This window comes from Doryrhamphus excisus, chromosome 11, assembly GCF_030265055.1.
Source record: "Doryrhamphus excisus isolate RoL2022-K1 chromosome 11, RoL_Dexc_1.0, whole genome shotgun sequence".
NCBI classification, from domain to species: Eukaryota; Metazoa; Chordata; class Actinopteri; order Syngnathiformes; family Syngnathidae; genus Doryrhamphus; species Doryrhamphus excisus.
Genome location: NC_080476.1, coordinates 4059044 through 4080367, shown reverse-complemented (window position 1 = coordinate 4080367; position 21324 = coordinate 4059044). Strand labels below are relative to the sequence as shown.

The window sequence follows — 21324 nt, the reverse complement described above, 5'->3', positions numbered from 1 at the left end:
ATAGTCAACACAAGTGCATCAAGTACATCTGTAAATGGTTCAAACAAATGCAAACATCTGTCAATAGTTCATTATTTTGTGTTACGTATTGTGTAATGTGAATAAATCTTTTTTTCCTGTGCTGTTTCATAGAAGTATACAAGTGTTTAGATGTTTGAGGTTTCACTAAAACAAAAAATATCACCCTTCTGCTTGAATCTGCTTCTCTGTTTTCACTGAAACCACCCTGCCGATTTTATAAAGTCTCAAAACGGCTTGAAACAAACTCTTTTTTTCTGATGAAAGAGGCGAGTCTAAAGTTTCTTTACATATTTTCCATGTTTATGGAGTTAAACTCAATATTCTGTGACTCTTGAAAGTTCAGCAAAAATGCCCAAAAAGCTCTCTTCTCTCAAAATGGCTGGCAGTCAATGAATTAATCAGTTCCAGAAAGCCGGTGACGCCTGACCTCTGGTTCCTGTCCTAACAAGGATGTTTTGTAATTAAAAAAATAAATTAAAACCACTGTGGGACTCATCAGTGCATAATAACACAACAAAATTTACGCCATATTGTGTGCTAACTGGAAAATGTACACCTACAGATGTACATTTCTGAAATTAACCAAAAAACACGCTAATTGTCACATATGATAAGCGAGGTTCCACTGTTTATAATTTTTAATACAGAATTGAAATGATTGAGGATGGGTGAGATGACAAGTTATGAACATTACAGATTGCTTTTCCATAAGGAGAAGGAACACTATTGATTGAACCCCACTCCTCTTCATTAGCTGCAATCACATCATGCGTGTGTTGAGTCTGTCAAGATAAGCGTGTCAATTAGGTACGCGCACATGCGGTGTCGGCACTTTGTCACGTGCACGCCAACACGCACTGACTTGACTGCGTTTTTTTGCTGACTGGCTACAATGTATTCCGCACCTGAATAACTTCCCTCAGGTTCCTTTTTCATCAATTCAGGACTCTGCAACAACTTGTCCGTGTGCACAGTCTTGTGTGTGTGTCGCACACACTTTGTACTGAGAGTAATATTCAAATGTCAGTTCGCTTTGATGGCTCCATTCCACATGTTGACATGTTGTCAGTCTGATTTATTGTGTGTGTGTGTGTTTCAGTGGTATATGATCAGCATCGTTCACATCTACAACCGCTGGAGGAATTCCGAGATCCGATGTTACGTCAACGGTCAGCTGGTCTCCTACGGCGACATGGCCTGGCACGTCAACACCAACGACGTAAGAACCGCAGTAAACATCCTCTGTGCTAGCTGAATCCTTAGCAATGGCGCACGAGTGCCGCTGTGTTCCGTGGGCATGTTGGCTAGTATGTCAGGTCTGCAACAGTAGGTCGGCAAGGGGGGGCGGTGTTGCCCTTGGGCCGCGTTCCAACATGTTGGTGCTTCAGCGCCAAGACGAAGCAGGATGTCTTTCACAAGTTGACACATTGGTTACTGCAGGTCAATTCAAACTTTTTTTTTCCATGTTTTTTTCAAATGCAACTCGAGCCTCATTGGTGTGTGGATTTAAATCCGATATGTATGCGATGCGACTGCAGTACGAACAGTGAGGTAGCGTATATCTGACCTGTATATCGTCTGGAGGGATGTGGCAGCTCTCGTCAATGTCTCACCACTCTTGCCACCCGCACGCACCTTGGAACAGAACATTTTTACCCTCTTTTGTCTTAATCTCCTACAAATATTGAGTCTTCATTCATTCATTCATTCGTTTTCTCCCGCTTTTTCCTCACGAGGGTCGCGGGGCATGCTGTAGCCTATCCCAGCTGTCTTTGGGCGAGAGGCGGACAATTTGGAGTCGCCAATTAACCTAGCATGTTTTTGGAATGTGGGAGGAAACCGGATTACCCGGAGAAAACCCATGCATGCACAAGGAGAACATGCAAACTCCACACAGAGATGGCCGAGGGTAGAAATATTGAGTCTTGTTGCACAAAATTCGCGAAGTTGCCAGTAATGTGTTAATCGACACTAAAATATTGATACTTCCTTTAAAGTCAATTCTGAAATCAAAATAGTGATACTTTGATAAGTCAGCTATATGAATGTGTCCTTTGTTTTTTCTAATGTTGTATATTACCTTAGCTGCATTGTAACTCACCCTACTACCTCAGTTAAAGGTACTTAAAGGTTTAAAATACATCAATAAATTACTATGATGTCTTGTATTTTTGTGCTATGATTTATACTTTTTAAGATGTACCGGCACATTAGGGGAATTTGCACATAGGGTCGTATCGCCGATACCAGCCTAAAATTTTTACCCACTATCATCTCAGAAATGAAATGAAATGAATGGTATGGCACATCAGTAGCACACACTTTTTTTTTTGCATGTCATTTTCAACCATGTAAAAAAGCACATTTAGCCAAAGATTCCGAAGTGTGCATCATACCTGACAGTGTGAACGTAGCCCCAACGGCATGGAGCAATCCAGAAGGTGTAATCCAACAAAACGTCATGTGATTATTGGTGAATTACATCATCATCCATCCATCCAACACTTCATGACCTTGTGCACCTGATTAAGTGGCCAGTGGACGTGAACATTTTTTATTGTGTGCATCCTCCTCAGAGCTACGACAAGTGTTTCCTGGGCTCCTCTGAGACGGCCGACGCCAACAGGGTGTTCTGCGGTCAGCTAGGCGCCATCTACGTGTTCAGTGAGGCTCTCAATCCTGCTCAGATCTTCGCCATTCACCAGCTAGGCCCCGGATACAAGGTAAGACAATGTCCTGTCTGGATGCTGGGACTGGCTGAACCTTTCAATCATTCTGAGCTAGGACAGTTTTGTTTGTAAGTGTATTTTTATAAAAAATGAGCTGTGGGCTGCAAATGGCCCACGAGCTACACTTGGGACACATCTGGGCTAAATGGTTAACTTAAAAAGACAAGTCGAGGCCTTTTTAGAAATGAACTTAATGAGGCTTTGCAGTGTTTTTGCTCTGACACTTTTTATTAATCACCACTGCTACCTCGTGGCGTGAGACACCGCAACACTTCACCAGCTGTCCGCTTCCTGCACCGCATGGCCACGCTACAGCTTGTTTGTGCAGGCGCTTAAAGCTGAATTGGCAAGCTGATGCTGCGACCTTGAACATTCTTGTTAGCATATTAGCATGAATTGCTAGAATAGTACACATAGGAAGTACATTGTAGTGCAGTCATTTTGCACTAAACAGTCGAGGTTAAAGCAACACGCAAACGTCTTCCTGCTCGCGTTCCCGTGTTTGCCGAGAGGCCGTTCATGTTCATGTGGATGCCTCGCTTGCCCAGAGGAGCCCGTTAAAGAGCGTCGTTGTTGCTAAGCCGCACGGCTCAGTCTTTTAATGATGACTGCTATGCTATGCTATGCTATGCTACTTCATGTTCCCGTTCTCCCGCCACTGCTTCTGCACTTTGTGCGCTCATGTTTGGATGTGACGAGAGAGATGTTAGTGTATTGTATTGTGTATGTATGTATGTGTGTGTGTGTGTGTCTTACTGTATGTCGTTGCTCAGTAATGAGGAGGAGGGAAAAAAAAAGGCAGAAAGACGCTCCACTCGCCCTGCAGAATAAGCCTTCTTCTTGCTCCATTCGCTATCACACACACACACACACAGACATGTACAAATACACTGTGTTATCTAATGTTGTCTACACTTGCACTCTTCATCTTTTTCATCTGCGTCTTGTTGTCTCCCGTAGACTGGCCAGTGGGATACATAGTGGTCATCTACAGCAAGGCAACTATACCTGTGCAAAATGTGCTATTTGTATGAGAAGCTCATTCATTCATTCATTCATTCATTTTCTACCGCTTTTCCTCACAAGGGTCGCGGGGGTGCTGGAGCCTATCCCAGCTGTCTTCGGGCGTAAGGCGGGGTACACCCTGGACTGGTGGCCAGCCAATCACAGGGCACATATAGACAAACAACCATTCACACTCACATTCATACCTATGGACAATTTGGAGTCGCCAATTAACCTAGCATGTTTTTGGAATGTGGGAGGAAACCGGAGTACCCGGAGAAAACCCACACATGCACGGGGAGAACATGCAAACTCCACACAGAGATGCCCGAGGGTGGAATTGAACCCTGGTCTCCTAGCTGTGAGGTCTGTGCGCTAACCCCTAGACCACCGTGCCGCCTGTATGAGAAGCTAAAGCTGTAAAATCATTTGTTTTGATGAAATTCAATGAAACAAAAGTAAGACATGTATTGGAGTACTACAAGCCGCCTCCCACTCACATTTTGGCCCGATCAAATTCATTAAGCGAATGCTGCCTTGTGTGGGCTCATCACGCCGTTAAGCAGATTTGTTCAGTCGTCACAGATATCGCCGCTCACCGTGTTTTTCTCGCCTAACCTTGACCCTCTCCTCTGCGCAGAGCACCTTCAAGTTCAAGTCCGAGAGCGACATTCACCTGGCCGAGCACCACAAACAGGTGTTGTACGACGGCAAGCTGGCCAGCTCCATCTCCTTCACGTACAACGCCAAGGCCACCGACGCTCAGCTGTGCCTGGAGTCCTCGCCGCGGGAGAACGCTTCCATCTTTGTCCACTCGCCGCACGCACTCATGCTGCAGGTGGGTGGTGTAGCCTCTGTTCTGCTCTTTCGTTAGCACACGCCATCTTGTTCAAGGTGAAATGTCCCACCTGAATGCTGAAGGCCACAAGGGGATTCTCCAAGTGGAGCTTTTCAAGAAGCCACTCTTTCCTCCACCATTGTGTGCTTCACGCTGCCTACAATATTCATACTTGACATTTACCAAGATGTGCGCCTGATTTTTGTTCTTTATACCGTATTCTACTTCAAAGAGGTAAAGCAACATAAAGTCGTTTTTCCATTTCTATTTCTATTGTTATGATATTGGCATCGCTTCACATCGATACTGTTTTTTTGTGCCAATAATGATATGAGTATACGAGAGATGACATGCTGGCCTGGAATTATATCCAAGTTTGGCCTTTGGATTGTAAATATGCAGTTTGCAGGGGATGTGCCGGTTATGTAAGGGCATCTTCCTTTCATACTTCATACTAATCTAATATGTTTCCTTCATGCTGTGTTGATGCGTGGCGTGCCAAATGAGCCCACTATTTTGTGGAAAACGTTACAAATTCAGCCGAAAGGTCCTCCCTGAGCACATTCCAAGAGTAGTCAGCAAGCATAGATGGATTCCACTTTCCCTGATATCTTTTCTCCAAAGCTGCAATGTCCTGGTGGAATCCTTCCCTGTGCTCATCACTTACTTCTCCACAGTTCAATGGAAAGAAATCTAGATGGGAATACAAAAAGTGTATCTTTGGTGACATATTGCAGCGAAGGGCTTTGTAGGACTTCAGGAGGTTTACCACCAGCTGCTTATAATTATCTGTCTTGTTGTTTGCTGATTCAAAAGTAAATTTCTGCTACCATCCATGACATTTCTCGACATTCATGCATTTTCTCCACTTCCAAAAGTGAGATTTCTGCAAATAAAAACAAATCATTTGATGTCAGAACCAAAGACATATTAAAATGAATGTATTGGAATGTGCAGACAGGCTTTCAGATAGAACCGGTTGCTTGTAGACACGCTGATACACACTTCTGATAAACTAACCTGTGTTACAAGTTATTGCCAAGAAAGCCAATATCGAGCATCTCTACTTAAGATGAAATTATTACAAATCTAACTGTTATAGTCTATATGTCCGGACATTGATATGTTATGGATGGCTGCATGGTGTATGAGTGGTTATCGCGCAGGCCACACAGCTAGGAGACCTGGGTTCGATTCCCCGCTCTGTAATCTCTGTGTGGAGTTTGCATGTTTTCTCCGGGTACTCCGGTTTCCTTCCACATTCCAAAAACATGCTAGGTTAATTGGTGACTCCAAATTGTCCATAGGTATGAATGTGAGCGTGAATGGTTGTTTGTCTATATGTGTCCTGTGATTGGCTGGCCACCAGTCCAGGGTGTACCCCGCCTCTTGTCCGAATTCAGCTGGGATAGACTCCAGACATGAGAGTAAAATAATTAGTAAGCCTGCACTCTTTCCCCTATTCAAAATTTGTGTGCTTGGAATTGCTTCTGAATGGCCAAAACGGCCGTACTTTTCATGGTGTTCATATGTTTAGTATGTGTGAGCTAAAACGGCTGCTGTGTAATAATAACAACGTGTCCCTGCAGGATGTGAAGGCCATCGTGACACACTCCATCCACAGCGCCATCCACTCCATTGGTGGCATCCAGGTTCTCTTCCCGCTCTTCGCCCAGCTGGACTACAAGCAGCTCAACGACAGCGCTGTCGACACCAGCGTGTGGTGAGATACCAAGACACGGTCATATACGTAACACCCCTTTGCATGTTTTGGACCACTAACCCCCTCCCTACTCTGACCTCCTGCAGCGCCACGCTGCTGGCTTTCTTGGTGGAGCTGCTCAAGAGCTCGGTGGCCATGCAGGAGCAGATGCTGGGAGGCAAAGGTTTTCTGGTCATCGGGTACCTCCTGGAGAAGGTCGGTAGAAGATTTATCAGCAATTTATCAGCATGTTTAGCATTAGCGGTATGTGTCCGTTTTCTGGTGCTCACTTACTTTTTCACACCATATGTCAAGTCGTCACGGGTCCACATCACACGGGCCGTGCTGGAGCAGTTCTTGTCCTTCGCCAAGTACCTGGATGGTTTGTCTCACGGGGCGCCACTCCTCAAACAGCTGTGTGACCATGTCCTGTTCAACGCTGCCATCTGGATACACACACCCGCCAAGGTCTGTTTGTGTCTGTGTGTGACCATGTAATGCAGTGGTGTCCAAACAACGGTCCGGGGGCCGCAGATTGTTTTTATTTTATTGGCTGTGACACATTCTACAAATTATACATGTTAAAGAGAAAAAGAGCGTGATTTATGATAAATGCTCTTAGATTTCTGAACGTCAAAAGTAATATGTGAAGGTATGGACGTTAATAAATGCAACATCAAGCTAAATCGCTGACTAATACCACACAGTGATTGTAAATGTAGTTTGAAAAGTAACACAATCATCATAACTGGTTGCATCGTGCAACCTTTTTTTATGTATTTGATGTACCCATGCTCGGCCAATCATATTGGAAGAAGACAAAAACAAGAAAATGAGATGTCCTCCATTATTTACATAGCTGACCCCACTGACACACACGACACATCACTATTTACACTTCTTAACCTGAAAGCGGACTGGAGCACGTGGTGGAAAGGTAGTGTGAGATATTGGTGGTGGTTAGCAAAAAAGAAAGTGACTCATCATGCTCGGAAGCAACAGAATCAAAGGGAAGAACGTTAGCAGAGACCCTATGACTGGAGGAAGACGTTTGGCTTGTCTCCTCCGTCTGCCGCTGAACTAGATGAGAGTATTTCTGGCGTTCCCGAGGGGGGCCTGTCCGCTCTCGCTTCCGTTATGTTCTTGACGCTCTCCGTCTTCTCTGCTCCGACCCTGAGATGGGATTGGCTCCTCCCCTCCTCTTGTGTCAATGACAAAGGCTTGGACAATTGGGATTAATCAACACATGAATGTGGATTCATTCGTCCATAAAATTTATCTTTACGGCGGTGATGGACCTATAAAATGCATATTTATATACTCGAGGGGGTTATAGAACACAATTCATAAAACATAGGACATAACAATGGTGTACAAGAGGAGGGGGGATGTGTCATTAAATGAAGACTGGAAAAAACTATGCATGTTGGCCGAACATTGCATGCATGCATGGGTTTTCCTCCCACTTTAATTAATTGGAGACTAATTGTCCATAGGTATGAATGTGAGTGCGAATGGTTGTTTGTCTATATGTGCCCTGCCATTGCTGGCTAAATGTGTATTGTCCCACTAATTGATAATATTAATGTCAAATTTTTTTGAGATGTCATGATAATATCTAATAATATGACATAATAATGACATAACCTAATAATCTTTCCCTCTGTAAAGCTGTGTAATTGGTATTTTTGTACAGCCAAGTCTTACTGTCCGTAAAACGTTTGGAGCATTTCTTGAAAAGGCTTCTCAACTATTCAAGCGCAGCATTTCTTTTGCGATGTATTAAACTATACTATACGAACACACGGTTTTCATCTAGGTGCAATGCACAGTCAATCCTCTTCCTGTCCATTTGGACGCGAGAGACAAGGAAAAAACGGACATGCATATGTTACAGGTAGGACCAGACCTAGAGGGGTCTGGACCAGTAGCAAAGGTTACAGCACAGGATAGGGAGCACAGTGTAGCCAATAAAAGTGACTGTGAAATAATAGAGAGAGATCCACAGTACGGTCTTCTCATGACCAAGCTTATTTATTATTCAGCGGTGCATGACTGAAGCTACCCGCTAGACTCCCTACTGAATCAGTCAGCACCATCACACACCTTCTGCTGATGTAAACATGTCAAATGAAATACGGTACATAGAAAATTGTTGTTAGTAAGGTTCCATTAGGAACCAAGACAGTTTTTTCTGAAGAAATCTTGGCCCGTTTTGATCTTGTGGCACCCCTACAACTAACTAAATTTTCAAAAGACAACCCCTTCAATACCGGACATTTTAGAGTATTATGACTGATTTTTCAGGGCACACAAAATAGTGTGTTGTATGGCTATCGAAACATAGTACCTACCAAAAGAACCATTGGACTCTTGGCTTTCATTAGAAAGCAAAGTTTTTTTCTATACCTTCTTTAATAATCATCAGAACACAGGTACGTTCCAGGAAAATATCAGCTCCTGACTAAAACAAAGGGAGAAAATCAGCTCTTTGTGAAAAGATGGCGGGGCAGACCCTGGACTGGTCGCCAGCCAATCACAGGGCACATATAGACAAACAGGTCTTCCCGATATCCTGACTGTGAGGCCTGTGCGCTAAGCACTCGTCCACCGTGCTTTACATCAAAAGAACAATTTATTTGGAACTGAACTGTGTGCGCGCGTTAATGTGTTAAAATTTCTCTACAATGCGTAACCTTCTGCACACTACACTCCTCCGCGTTCTTTAACGTTCTCTTTGCTATCATGCATGTTTTTTCCATTAAATTTCACATGCCGAGCTCTTACCAAATGCACTTTTGCTACCTTGTAGCCGTTTTTATGGTTTAAAACAGCCCTAAAAGTGACATCCATTAGTGCGCAGTTACGTCAATATGTCGTTTTGCCCAATCCTTTGAGCACTCCCAGCAAGCACTCGTTCACCTGACAGCTACACACATGACCTTCCACCCCAATCCTATGTTATTTTATACCTTTTCCCATGTTACGCCCTGAGTTTGTGTGTTGTGCATTAAAATAAGCATCGTCTACTTCAAAGATATCTGTCTGGCTTGTTGTGTTAATACTGTATGTCATATTCCACCGTGATGCACACAGCAAGATTTTTTTTACCACAGCTCCATCTGCTGCTAACTGTAAACCATGGCCCCAATGCAGACTTAAACAAAATATTTCCACCTGTACCGTTACCTGCATTTGCACCAAAATGGAATGATTTCTTTCTTTCCCCATGCGCTATAAACGTTTTCATGCATGGTAAGTAAAACTACATCTGATGTGCCTACTGCTGAGCGTTATTGCGTCCATCATTATCACTATTAGCCGCTCTAGCTTTGCTGGTACTTAATGAAAGCTTAGGAAGAAATCCAATCTAGCTGTGATCTCAGCTTTGAATACACAAGGACATCATCATCTCAGGGCAGAGAACGACCATTTGCGACAAATGAGCTCAATCCAACACACTACTGTAGCTCGTTAAGGCTGGTCCTCGTCTCTCCCAGCGCTAATGACCTCCAAGATTTAAATCTGGTCACATTCTTTGGTGGTTGCATGGAGGGAGGAAGTGATCGGACCACTGAATCGGGAGCATCACCATTTTAATGCCAGGTTGAGGGAAACATGGACACCCTGCATGGTCTCCAGTCAATCGCAACTAAATAGATGATCTTATCCTCAGCTCAAGTCTCACTGGCCATTCATTAATGTCTTCATATGTCGTCATGTTGCAGGTGCAGCTGTCTCTTTACACCTACCTGTCGTCAGAGTTCATCGGCACGGCCACCATTTACTCCACCATCAGACGCGTGGGCACCGTGCTGCAGCTCATGCACACGCTCAAGTACTACTACTGGGCCGTCAACCCCCTCGAGTGCAGCGGCATCGCGCCCAAAGGACTCGGTAAGGCGCTGGCATCAGCCAGTTGCATGTTTAATTTTGTCAACTTCACCCCAGACCCGCCTCCGGCTCTTGAGTGTGCATGTCAAGTTGCCATGGCGACTAACAGACTTGATTGGCAGCCATGACAGGGGGGCCTTTGTGTTTGGAGGCGATATTGCTGTTTGACGGCTGGGATTTAGCCTCATAAAGCGCCGCTGATAACGCTGTTGGCAATTAGCACGCTAACAGTCTGTCAAGTCGAAAATATGCCTGTACATCAAAATGTACGCTCAGTAACACTGTTAGCGCGTGTGGTGTGATGGATTTAATGTGTGATTTACATGCTAATTGGCCACATTAAACTCAAATGTATATTCATGTATTTTATTGTGTACTAATGTAGTCCAACAATGTAGAAAGTAACAATTTTACATACTACATTCTAGTTGTTGTCTTATGTATTGCATGCTAGTACCATAATTAACAGATTACATACGGTGAATGATGTGTTGCACAAAATGAATGGGGATCAAATATCGTATGCATCGTATCATACGTATATCGATGCATCACTTTTGCTAAGCCACGCCCACCTCTGTCCCTCTACTGCGAATACCATTGAGCTCACAAAGTACCGTGTTTGCAAAAAGCCAATTGAAGTCAAATAACCTGATCCAGCAAGGTGTAGTAGAACGTCGTAAAGGTTTATTTTTGCAAACCTGCCAGGACAAGAACGGTTCACAACGTGCATGTTTTGTTTTTTTTTATTGGGGGGGTCTTCGGTGAGAAAGACAACAGGGAAATAAAAGTGTGATTTTGACGGCTTGATGTAGCCGCCAGGAGAAATATTAGCTTGTTTGGGATTGCTGGGGTGGGACGCATTCTATTTCTATTCCCGATATGAAATAATGGAAATAGAACTAGTCTGTTCCAGGGTCAAACTATAGCACTATAAAACCTGAAGTCACATTTCTCTCTCGCAGCTCTCACGTGTCAGATGCTTGTGTATTTTCAAGCTTTGTGCTATGAGTGCAAACATGTCAGCTGCCACAGATCTCGAGTACACAGATAGGATTGTGCTGCTTTGTTTAGTTAGGATCTTTCAAGCTGTCAGTCACTGATTACTGTAGTTACTAAAGTCTAATATGAATGCCTCACTCTCACCAGTATGCATGTGTGTGTGTTCAGATGGACCCCGCCCATCCCAAAAAGAGATCATCTCTCTGCGAGCCTTCATGCTCCTCTTCCTCAAGCAGCTCATACTCAAGGTAACCCTCCACACCAATCATGTTGCTGCAATGCACGTAGCATGCCGTTTCTTTTAAGACATTGTACATAGTGCTGGGTCTCAAAGCATGCTTATACTTGTACTTTGCACACTATGCAGATGAAACAGAAACAAAGTGAAAGTGTTATTAGTCACCTTGAGACTCTCTCTCTAAAACCTAATCATCAGGTTAGAAATCTATGGACATTAAATCAATAACAGCAGCTTTTTACCATCTTATAAACATTGCCAAAATCAAGGGAATAGTGTCTAAGCCCGATTTAGAGACAGTTAATCCATGCCTTTGTCTACAGCAGGCTAGGCTCACCGGGCTTTCTAAATGAGCTGTGAAACAGCTGCAATACATGCAGAATGTTGCTGCCCGAGTCCTGACTGAAACCAGGAACTATGACCACATTGGTCCAGTACTCAGGTCTCTGCACTGGCTTTCTGTCACTCATTGAATAGACTTTAAGGGGACCTCATTTTTCAACCCTTTGTATTGAGTTGTGGACTCCTATAGAGCAACTACACACAATAACCAGCATAGAAAACTTTCTAGATCTTCCAAAATCTGCAGCTATTCGAGCTGTATTTCCTTGGATTTGTGCTTCCTGCCAAATTTGAATATATTCCACTCACAACCCGCCTCTGGGCACACCCACTCTGCTGTGATTGGTCACAATTGAAAAGTGTTTAGGAGCTACTGGCAGTTCATGAGCTACTGGCTTGAGACCCCTGACTTACCGTGTATGAACTCAGAGGGGTAATGTAGGCACCGTTGGATGTGTGGCACTGCCTCCAACCTCGCCTACCCGAGGAGGAGCACTCATTGTCGGACACACTTTGTCAGATGCACCGCCAGCGCCGTGTAGCTCAGCAGCCACAGTCTGTCTGTCATTAATGCACATTTCCTGGGGAGAGTGCACTGCTTCTGGCTCCAGTTTGGCGGATATTTCACGTTTACGTGTGAAATGCCGTTGACTGATGAAAATATTCCTGGGAATGACCAACTACAATAACTTCAATAGTTTCATAAACAAAGAAGCAGAGTTGGGGGAGGGTATGTGTATCGCGCCTACAGCCACGCCCATATGGAAGCCTGTTCCTCTGTGACATCACAAAAGAGCAGTTTTGAAACGCCCTCCGAAACTTAGCGTTTTGAGTTATCCCAAACTTCTTTCAGGGCTCACTTCCAAATGCGCACATCGCGTCTGAAACTTAACACGAGAATACAACATTCTAACTACATTTATAGGTCAGAAAATTGGAAAAAGCATAATAGGTCCCCTTTAAAACTGTTCTGCTTGTCTTCAAGTCTTTTTATGGTCTTGCACCAGAGTACATCTCTGACATGTTAGACCCACATGAACCATCTCAGAGAAGCTCTGAACACTGTTTCCGTTTTATGCTGCCAAAATCCTTCCAGAAGATGTGTGACAATCCTCAGCTTTAGCAATGTTCAAATCCAGGCTGCAAACACTGTCAGTACTCCAAGCACTCAAAATTGTGAGTGTGCAGTGATGGACACGTACTACCCCTAATTGTCGCCATCTTGGCTACGAAACAAAAGGGGAAGGACGACTAAAGCAAAAGCCATACTGTACTGCAATGCCAAATAAGCCCCTCTACCTTTACTTACATTATTATTATTTATTTAAATTATTTAAATTATTTGGGCAATTTACTGTTCACGCTGCACTTTACATTATGTTGTTCATATTTGGTGTCTATTCTATCTATTTATTCTCCACATTATTATTATTATTATTATTTATTATTACTTATCTTCTTTTGTGTCTTTTATTATATGGGAGCCAGGCAACGACATTTCGTGGGCAATTTCACTACTGTGTTTTTGTACAATGACAATAAAGGGAGTCTATCTATCTATCTACTGTCTGCCTCATTTGAAACACATACAAGAATATTTTTATTCATTGTACAATGGAGTGATCCAAATATTGGCGATAATGCTCCATCAAGTGGAGAGAAGTAAGTAAATTCACAAGGACAGTCAAGGATTTGGGACAGCACTACGCTGTCAAAATTTGCACACCCGGAAACTAAGTACACATTTGAGTCACAGCATTAGTCTCACACTTAGAAGGGCAACATGCAGTGCACCGTCTGTACTTGAATGTTGCACTCTAAATGGTACGCAGTGCTGCACCCTTTAAGTACCATCCTCAATAGTTATCTTGGCTCTGTAGCGAAAGGGGAGTGATGACCAAACCTTTCTAAACTTAAAAGGAGAGAAGAAGAGGGTAATCGTTTCCATCGTCATAGTCAACAAGAGTAATGGTTTTGGACAGCACTACACTGTTAAAATGTGTGGGCTCTGGATTTGAGTCCACAATGTACACAATATACTTACTGATGGAAGTATTCCATTTGATGCCAGCAAGAAAGGGTGGTAAAGGTTTTGAAGGAAGTGTTTTTATATTTTAGGACCGGGGTGTGAAGGAGGACGAGCTGCAGAGCATCCTCAACTACCTGTTGACCATGCATGAGGTGAGTGCAGAGCGGTGTGGAGATGATCTTGTTATGATCTGTCAAAATGAGCGTGAGTCAGCGGCAGCTGCACGTGGAGAAGAACAAACAAACACAGAAGGGAACAAAATGTTCGGGGCTCTATTAATCATGGCAGATTTATCTCTCCGCCACCTCCTGCTGCTCTTTGCAATCCAAGTGTTGTCTCTTTCCCCCACAGGATGAGAACATCCATGATGTGCTGCAGCTGCTGGTGGCGCTCATGTCAGAGCATCCGGCATCCATGATACCTGCCTTCGACCAGAGGAACGGAATCAGGTGAGGCGCTGTCGGATACCAGAAAAGTTTATGGAAAAATATCGGCATATATATCGTATATATTGATATTCTACCTAAATGTATCAGGATATGAGTTTAGGTCCATATCGCCCAGTCTTAGTTGGGAACTGATATTTTGCTGAAACTTACTTACTGTATATTGTACTGCTGATTAGTAAAGAACGGAAAAAGGTAGAAACAAACCTTTTTTTCTGATTTAAGATGAGTATGTTCCATGTTCATATATCATATATATTCATTCTGTGCGCCTTGAAAAATCAATCAGATTGATCTAAAATGGTCGGTACTGAAGGGATTGAATTTTGAAAAATCACTGGAATTCATTCATTCATTCATTTTCTACCTCTTATGCTCACGAGGTTCGCAGGGGTGCTGGAGCCTATCCCAGCTGTCTTCAGGCGAGAGGCGGGGTACACCCTGGACTGGTCGCCAGCCAATCACAGGGCACATATAGACAAACAACCATTCACACTCACATTCATACCTATGGACAATTTGGAGTGACCAATTAACCTAGCATGTTTTTGGAATGTGTACCCGGAGAAAACCCACGCATGCACGGGGAGAACATGCAAGCTCCACACAGAGATGTCCAAGGGTGGAATGGAACTCGGATCTCCTCGCTCTGTGGCCTGCGCGCTAACCACTCATGAGCCCAAATAGCTGGAATTGAATTACTTAATTACCTCTATCACTCTTATAGTAAATTGCATTTCTACACATACAATGATGTAATACAGCAAAGCTGTACATGTTATGTTATATTTGCTATGTTTATGATCTCCTAATAGACTTAATGTTGTCTTTGTGTGCCTGTGTGTGTAGGGTGATCTGCAAGCTGCTGGCTTCCAAAAGTGAGAGTATCCGAGTTCAGGCCCTCAAAGTACTTGGCTACTTCCTCAAGCACCTCGGTCACAAGTGAGTTCCCTCTTTCGTCTCCACCGGCGTATTGTGCAGCCATATGCGAATGAGATGTTCCCACCAAGTCCAGGTGGAATAACTCTGCCTTGGCAGTCCTGATCCCGCAGGCTGTGCGTCAAGTGACTGTCTCAGTGGAGTACACAGCTTTGCTTTTGTTGCTACCAGCTGTTTATTGCTGCACACAAGCAAAGGTCAGGCGTCAAGGAAAAAAAAACATACAATTTCACAAATGAGCATTTTCCACCATCTTACCTCCATTTCAGTGCTTACTATTATTGTCATGATTAAAATGGTGCCAAGAATCTCTCACTAAAGCCTCTGTTGGTTCACTATTAGCTTGGAAGTTGTATTTTTCTTTTCTATTATTTACATCTCCAGTGGTTAATATTAATAGACGGAAGAAACTGCAGTAGAGTCTCACGTCAAGTAAAAAAATCCGTCAGAAGCACTAATCGTCAAAGCTAATACTACGTGGCAGCCTTGCCACCTCGGCCCCTTAACAAGGCGCTCTAATCGACTCGTTAATGTTTCCGCTTTTCGTGTTTTTAATTTCTCATGTTGCTGCTAATTTTTCCTCCCGCGGAGGACCAGTTGTAACCCTGTTCTTCTTGGTGTGTGTGTGTGTGTGTGTGTGTGTGTGTGTGTCAAGGAGGAAGGTGGAGATCATGCACACACACAGTCTGTTCACGCTTCTGGGCGAGAGGCTGATGATGCACACCAACACCGTCTCCATCACCACCTACAACACTCTGTATGAGGTATGTGAGTGAACGGCTCACCTGCGCTGAAGTGTTACCATGGCAACACCATGGAGCCCAGCACTTATCGCCTTGTTTCATTGCAGATTCTGACGGAGCAGGTGTGCACTCAGGTGGTCCACAAACCACACCCAGAGCCCGACTCCACCATCAAGATCCAAAATCCCAGTAGGTCCCGGTTGGCTAATTTATGATATAGTATATGGCTACTAATGCTAATGTTGCTAGCGTTGTATCTACATCTAATCAGATGTTAATCAATTATGCTAATTAAATGCTAATGCTTGTGATTGCAGTGATTCTGAAGGTGGTGGCCACGCTACTGAAGAATTCCTCCCCCAGTGCCGAGCTCATGGAAGTGAGGCGACTCTTTCTTTCCGACATGATCAAACTCTTCAGCAACAGCCGGGAAAACCGCCGGTAAGAGTTCAAAACCAAAGTTCAAAGGACTTGTCTTTCCTACTTCTTCAGGCTGAAAAGGCCTTTCAGTTCTTTTTAATTGTGCCACTTGTTGTTCTGCCACTTCTTAACTCATTCGCTACCAAAGATGTATTTATATGTTTTTTTCAACCTGAACGCCCACAGGCGTATTTTTACTTTTTTTTTTGCATAAGAAGCAAAAAGTGGTGATGATGCAAGTGCACGATAGAAGAGATCATGTTCAGTGCAGTTTTAAGTCGTAAAAACGGCCACAAGGTGGCAGAAGTGCATTTGATAAGACAGGGGTGGGCAAACCACGGCCCGGGGGCCACATCTGGCCCGCCAAGTGTTTGAATACGGCCCGCCCAATCTTTCAAAAGTATTTAATTTAAACTCAACATACAACCTGGCATCATGGCCTGAGCCAACCTTTTGATGGTTGTATCAATTTTGTTGTTTGACATGGTCTGTTGTTTACAAAGTGCTCCTGAAAAAAGGGACACAATCACATAATAATAATAATAAAAAATTAAAATAATAATTATTATAACTATTATGATTATTATATTTATTATATTAATGCTAATTATTATATTAATTATATATAATATTATTGTTATATTTGCATATTTTACATAATAATAATATAATAATTATAATTTTAATTTTATTTTAATTATTATAATATTTTATTATTTTTAAAATATTTAAATATAAATATAAAATAATAAATAATAATAGCAGATTGCATGACAATTTTACAGATACAATAATACCAGGTGGACTGTTACGTGTCAAATATATAGTCCCCCCCCCCCCCCCCCCCCCCCTGGAAATTTTGTTATATCAATGCGGCCCGCGAGTCAAAAAGTTTGCCCACCCCTGTGATAAGAGCTTAATGATGAACACGGTGTTGTATTGCAGCTGTCTGCTGCAGTGCTCCGTGTGGCAGGACTGGATGTTCTCGCTGGGCTACATCAACCCAAAGAACCCTGAGGAGCAGAAGATCACCGAGATGGTCTACAACATCTTCAGGATCCTCCTCTACCACGCCATCAAATACGAGTGGGGGGGCTGGAGGGTTTGGGTGGACACACTGTCAATCGCCCACTCCAAGGTCAGAGAGCCACAGCATGTTTATGTCTCTTGTTTGTGATCACATGACCCACTCTAGCCCTATCATATACCAGGTGACATACGAGGCCCACAAGGAGTACCTGGCTAAGATGTATGAGGAATACCAGCGGCAGGAGGAGGAGAACATGAAGAAAGGAAAGAAAGGTTCCGTGTCCACCATCTCCGGCCTGTCAGCCTCACCTGCCCCCGTCGTCAACGGCAACCTAGAGATGGATGACACCTCCCAGACACAGACGCCTGAGAGCGAGGCGGAGTACAGCGAGGGTGCTGCCAGTGATTCAAGGAACCTCCTTGCAGAGGGCGCCGTGAAGCGGCCCAACGGTGACGCCCTGTCACCCGTTGAAACAAGCAGCGGACCTGGCGTTAGGGTGGAGGTCCATGACCTGCTGGTGGACATCAAAGCTGAGAAGGTGGAGGCCACTGAGGTCAAGCTGGATGACCTGGACTTGTCCCCTGAAGGCCTGGGCGGAGGTGGAGGGTGTGGCATGGAGAATGGACCTCTTGTGGAGGTGGACTCGCTCCTGGACAGCGCTTACTGCGCCGTGGTTCAGAACCTCAATGGCAATCTGGTGCCGAAAGATGACACGGCCGGGTCAGGGGTCGGGTTGGGGTCAAGCTTGGGGCTTTCAGGGGTTACCCTGGTAGACGACGGGAACATGGGACCCCTCATCACGCTGGCTGACGAGAAGGACAGTGTCCCCAACAACAACGGATTTCTTTTCAGCAAGGTGGGACTTTTCTTTAGGTACACAAACCAAGGACACGGTTTATTATTTTATTTTGATTGACACTTAACATCCATCCATCCATTTTCTATGCTGCTTATCCTCATTTGGGTCACGGGGTATGCTGGAGCCTATCCCAGCTGTCTTCTAACAAACATTCATGGGACAATTTATAGTGGCAGTTAACCTAACGCACACACCGGGAGAACATTCAAATTCCACACAGATTTGAACCCTGATCTACCAGATCTCCTGACTGTGTGACCAACATGCTAACAGCTCGGCCCTTGATTAACACTTAACATATATCTTTATTGTCTTTAGATTGATGTACTTAATGCATGTTTATTAGTTTATTTTGGTGGCTGGATTTAACATATCTGTTTATTATTGTGTTTTACATCATACCGCTTCTAATATTTTGCACACCTTATTAAAGATGTTCTCCATCTCCTCCAGGTCGATGAGAAGCTGCTTCCGGCTCTGGCTGCCACCGACACCCTCGTACTGCCGAGTCCGGACCAGCCCGCCCCATCCGGCACCAGTGCCAGCGACGACCTCAGCCTGCTGGCCCACATGACCAGCTGCAGCTCCGACTTAACACAGGCCCACGGTGCCGGGGAGCTCCCCGAGGACGGACCCTTTAAGATCCAGAGTCCACTAGCGGACATCAGCTCCATCGCCAAGGCCGAGAGCCAAGCCCAGAACCAAGGAGCCTCGCAGCCGGACTTCTCTGAGGGAGAAGGAACATCTGGCACCGAGGGAGAGTCTGCAGGCCTGAAAGCGGGTGGAGACACCGCCAGTGTGACGTCTGACACAGAGAGGTCTGATGACGGCAAGGACAAGGACACCAGGAAGATCCAAACCACCGCAACCACACAGGTGAGCTTTTTGTACCTAAGCTTGGTCCTGATGACTCCAAACTCCGCCTGGTCTTTGCGCCACAGGCCCTACACGGTCGCAGCGCTGCACAGTTGGAGCGAGACCTGCGCGTGGATCTCGGTTTCCGAGGCATGCCCATGACGGAAGAGCAGCGCAGGCAGTTCAGCCCTGGACCGCGGACCACCATGTTCCGAATCCCAGAATTCAAGTGGTCCCCCATGCACCAGAGGCTGCTCACGGACCTTCTGTTTGCACTGGAGACGGATGTGCACATGTGGCGGAGGTGAGTAACCTTGACAACTTTGCAGCAGTATTTTTCAAATGTACATTTACAATATTGAATTATTTGTGGCAGCTTTTTTTCCACTTCTGGCATTAATCTGGCCTTGATGAGTATCTGCCATCTTTGAGTGCACTTGATATTGTACCTTATCCTGCAACGACTATTCAGGCCTCTGATCAGGTCAAAAAGACCTTATAGTTTGTTTACAGCACCACCTGCTGTTTTGGATTGCACTTGACAGCCTGTCAATGCCTGTTGTCGGCAGCGTAACACTGTGCCTCAGTTTGCACACTTCTGTACTTTTTGCACACATTTTGGGTGGACTAGTGCCTTCCAACTGTCAGGACCCAGATGTTTCACTCAACAAGCCCAAATGGTGAGTGTTCAGCCATAGATTTGGGACAGTACTAGGCTATCACAATATCACAGTATCTGAAGTGTTTACAATTCACACTTAAAAAGGAGGAAAGAAGAAGAAGAACAGGAAGCTGATAAATATATCGATCATCATCGATTTTTTAAAATAAATACTTAGGTGGTGTAGGGGGGGTCATGTGACTGAAAGATCCTTTTCTTGCAGTCACTCTACCAAGTCCGTGATGGACTTTGTCAACAGCAACGAGAACATCATCTTCGTGCACAACACCATCCACCTCATCTCTCAGATGGTGGACAACATCATCATCGCCTGCGGAGGCATCCTGCCCCTCTTGTCTGCCGCCACCTCTCCGTCTGTAAGTGACTCCACTCCGCCGTCCTGTGGCTGGAGGGGGGAACTGCAGCTGCTTCACATGAGGCTCAGTGACACCTTGTGGTGACCACTTGGGCGCTTTTTAATGTTGGCATAATGAAAACTGAAATATATATATATATATGGAAGACAGATATATTTTTGGCATGAAATTAAAACCTTAAGAATGTTTTCTGTTTTCTTTCTGAAATGTAGTACGTATTTTTTAATAGTTTTGAATGAACTAGCTTAATTTGTGCTTTAAACACTGTATTTATTTTAACCATCCTTTTTTTTCCTCTGTGTTTTTTTGTCTACTTTCTTGTCTTATTTCCGTCTGATTTTGCATGTGCAGAGTTCTAAGAGTAGTACCAGCAGTGTAAGTTTTCTTCCTTACTCCTTTTACCCTCCTTTTGGGGGGGGTGCACCAACTGTTTTGTCAAAAAATGTAAAATCTTAGGTTTCCAGCCATGTTGAAGCTCATCTTTGAGCAATGATGATATGAGACTTACATGTTTGTGTACCCCCCTCCTTTCATATTGGCTTATTTTCCACTTACATGTCCAATAGCTGCATGTCTCTATTTATTGATATTCTTCCCTGCAGCCTGGGTGTTATCACAGTTATCAGTTATCATATGAAGTCAATAGAGAGGCTGTTGTTCTTGATCATTATGGAGTATAGTTTTTCCTACTTTGGGAGGTTCCATCTGCTAAGCTTGTCCCATGTGTATCAACCTTAAAGAGGGCAGGAGCAGCAGGACCCCAGAGGGGGTCAAAGGGCGAGGAGGTGACCCCTGTACCGGGGGGAGCAGGCATGGGGGGAGAGGTGGGTAAAGTCACCTTGTAACTTCACAGGAAGAGGTCTGAGCACAAGTCCGTCTTCACCTGGTTTGTGTGTGTGTGTGTGTGTGTGTGTGTGCGTGCGATCACTGGTTCTGATGAGCTTGTTTGCACTTTGACCTGCATCTTCTGCTCACCTAGGAGAAGTGTGTGTGTGTGTGTGTGTGCGTGTGTGTTTTTGTTTTTTATTGGGATTGATAGGCTGCACGGCCACACCACTGCCACATGACGTGTTGGACCCCCTCAATTTGCTGTGTAGACATCCCTAGCATGACTGCTGAAGTCCTCATTCTCTTTGAACCAACATGACAGCATAAGAACGTATCAACTCTGTGTCTGTGTGTGTGTCCACTCAG

At 44.4% G+C, this 21324-nt stretch overlaps 1 protein-coding gene across 14 annotated transcripts in view; it reads left to right on the top strand.

Moving 5' to 3' along the window:
* The window catches only part of nbeaa (neurobeachin a), an 81269-nt gene that overhangs the window by 39212 nt on the left and 20733 nt on the right, over positions 1-21324 (top strand). For 6 of the 14 annotated variants that reach the window (XM_058086042.1, XM_058086040.1, XM_058086041.1 and 3 more), the window contains exons 7-27: positions 1121-1240; positions 2598-2744; positions 4396-4593; positions 6183-6316; positions 6403-6511; positions 6611-6763; positions 10024-10192; positions 11360-11439; positions 13890-13952; positions 14152-14249; positions 15096-15188; positions 15841-15949; positions 16036-16117; positions 16246-16369; positions 17294-17486; positions 17560-18234; positions 18691-19113; positions 19179-19396; positions 19977-20130; positions 20482-20505; positions 20871-20954. In XM_058086042.1, the coding sequence (XP_057942025.1) occupies positions 1121-1240; positions 2598-2744; positions 4396-4593; positions 6183-6316; positions 6403-6511; positions 6611-6763; positions 10024-10192; positions 11360-11439; positions 13890-13952; positions 14152-14249; positions 15096-15188; positions 15841-15949; positions 16036-16117; positions 16246-16369; positions 17294-17486; positions 17560-18234; positions 18691-19113; positions 19179-19396; positions 19977-20130; positions 20482-20505; positions 20871-20954 (3450 nt within the window). The remainder of the gene's footprint in view (positions 1-1120; positions 1241-2597; positions 2745-4395; positions 4594-6182; positions 6317-6402; positions 6512-6610; positions 6764-10023; positions 10193-11359; positions 11440-13889; positions 13953-14151; positions 14250-15095; positions 15189-15840; positions 15950-16035; positions 16118-16245; positions 16370-17293; positions 17487-17559; positions 18235-18690; positions 19114-19178; positions 19397-19976; positions 20131-20481; positions 20506-20870; positions 20955-21324) is intronic. The other 8 variants (XM_058086034.1, XM_058086033.1, XM_058086037.1 and 5 more) reach the window with 2 other exon arrangements.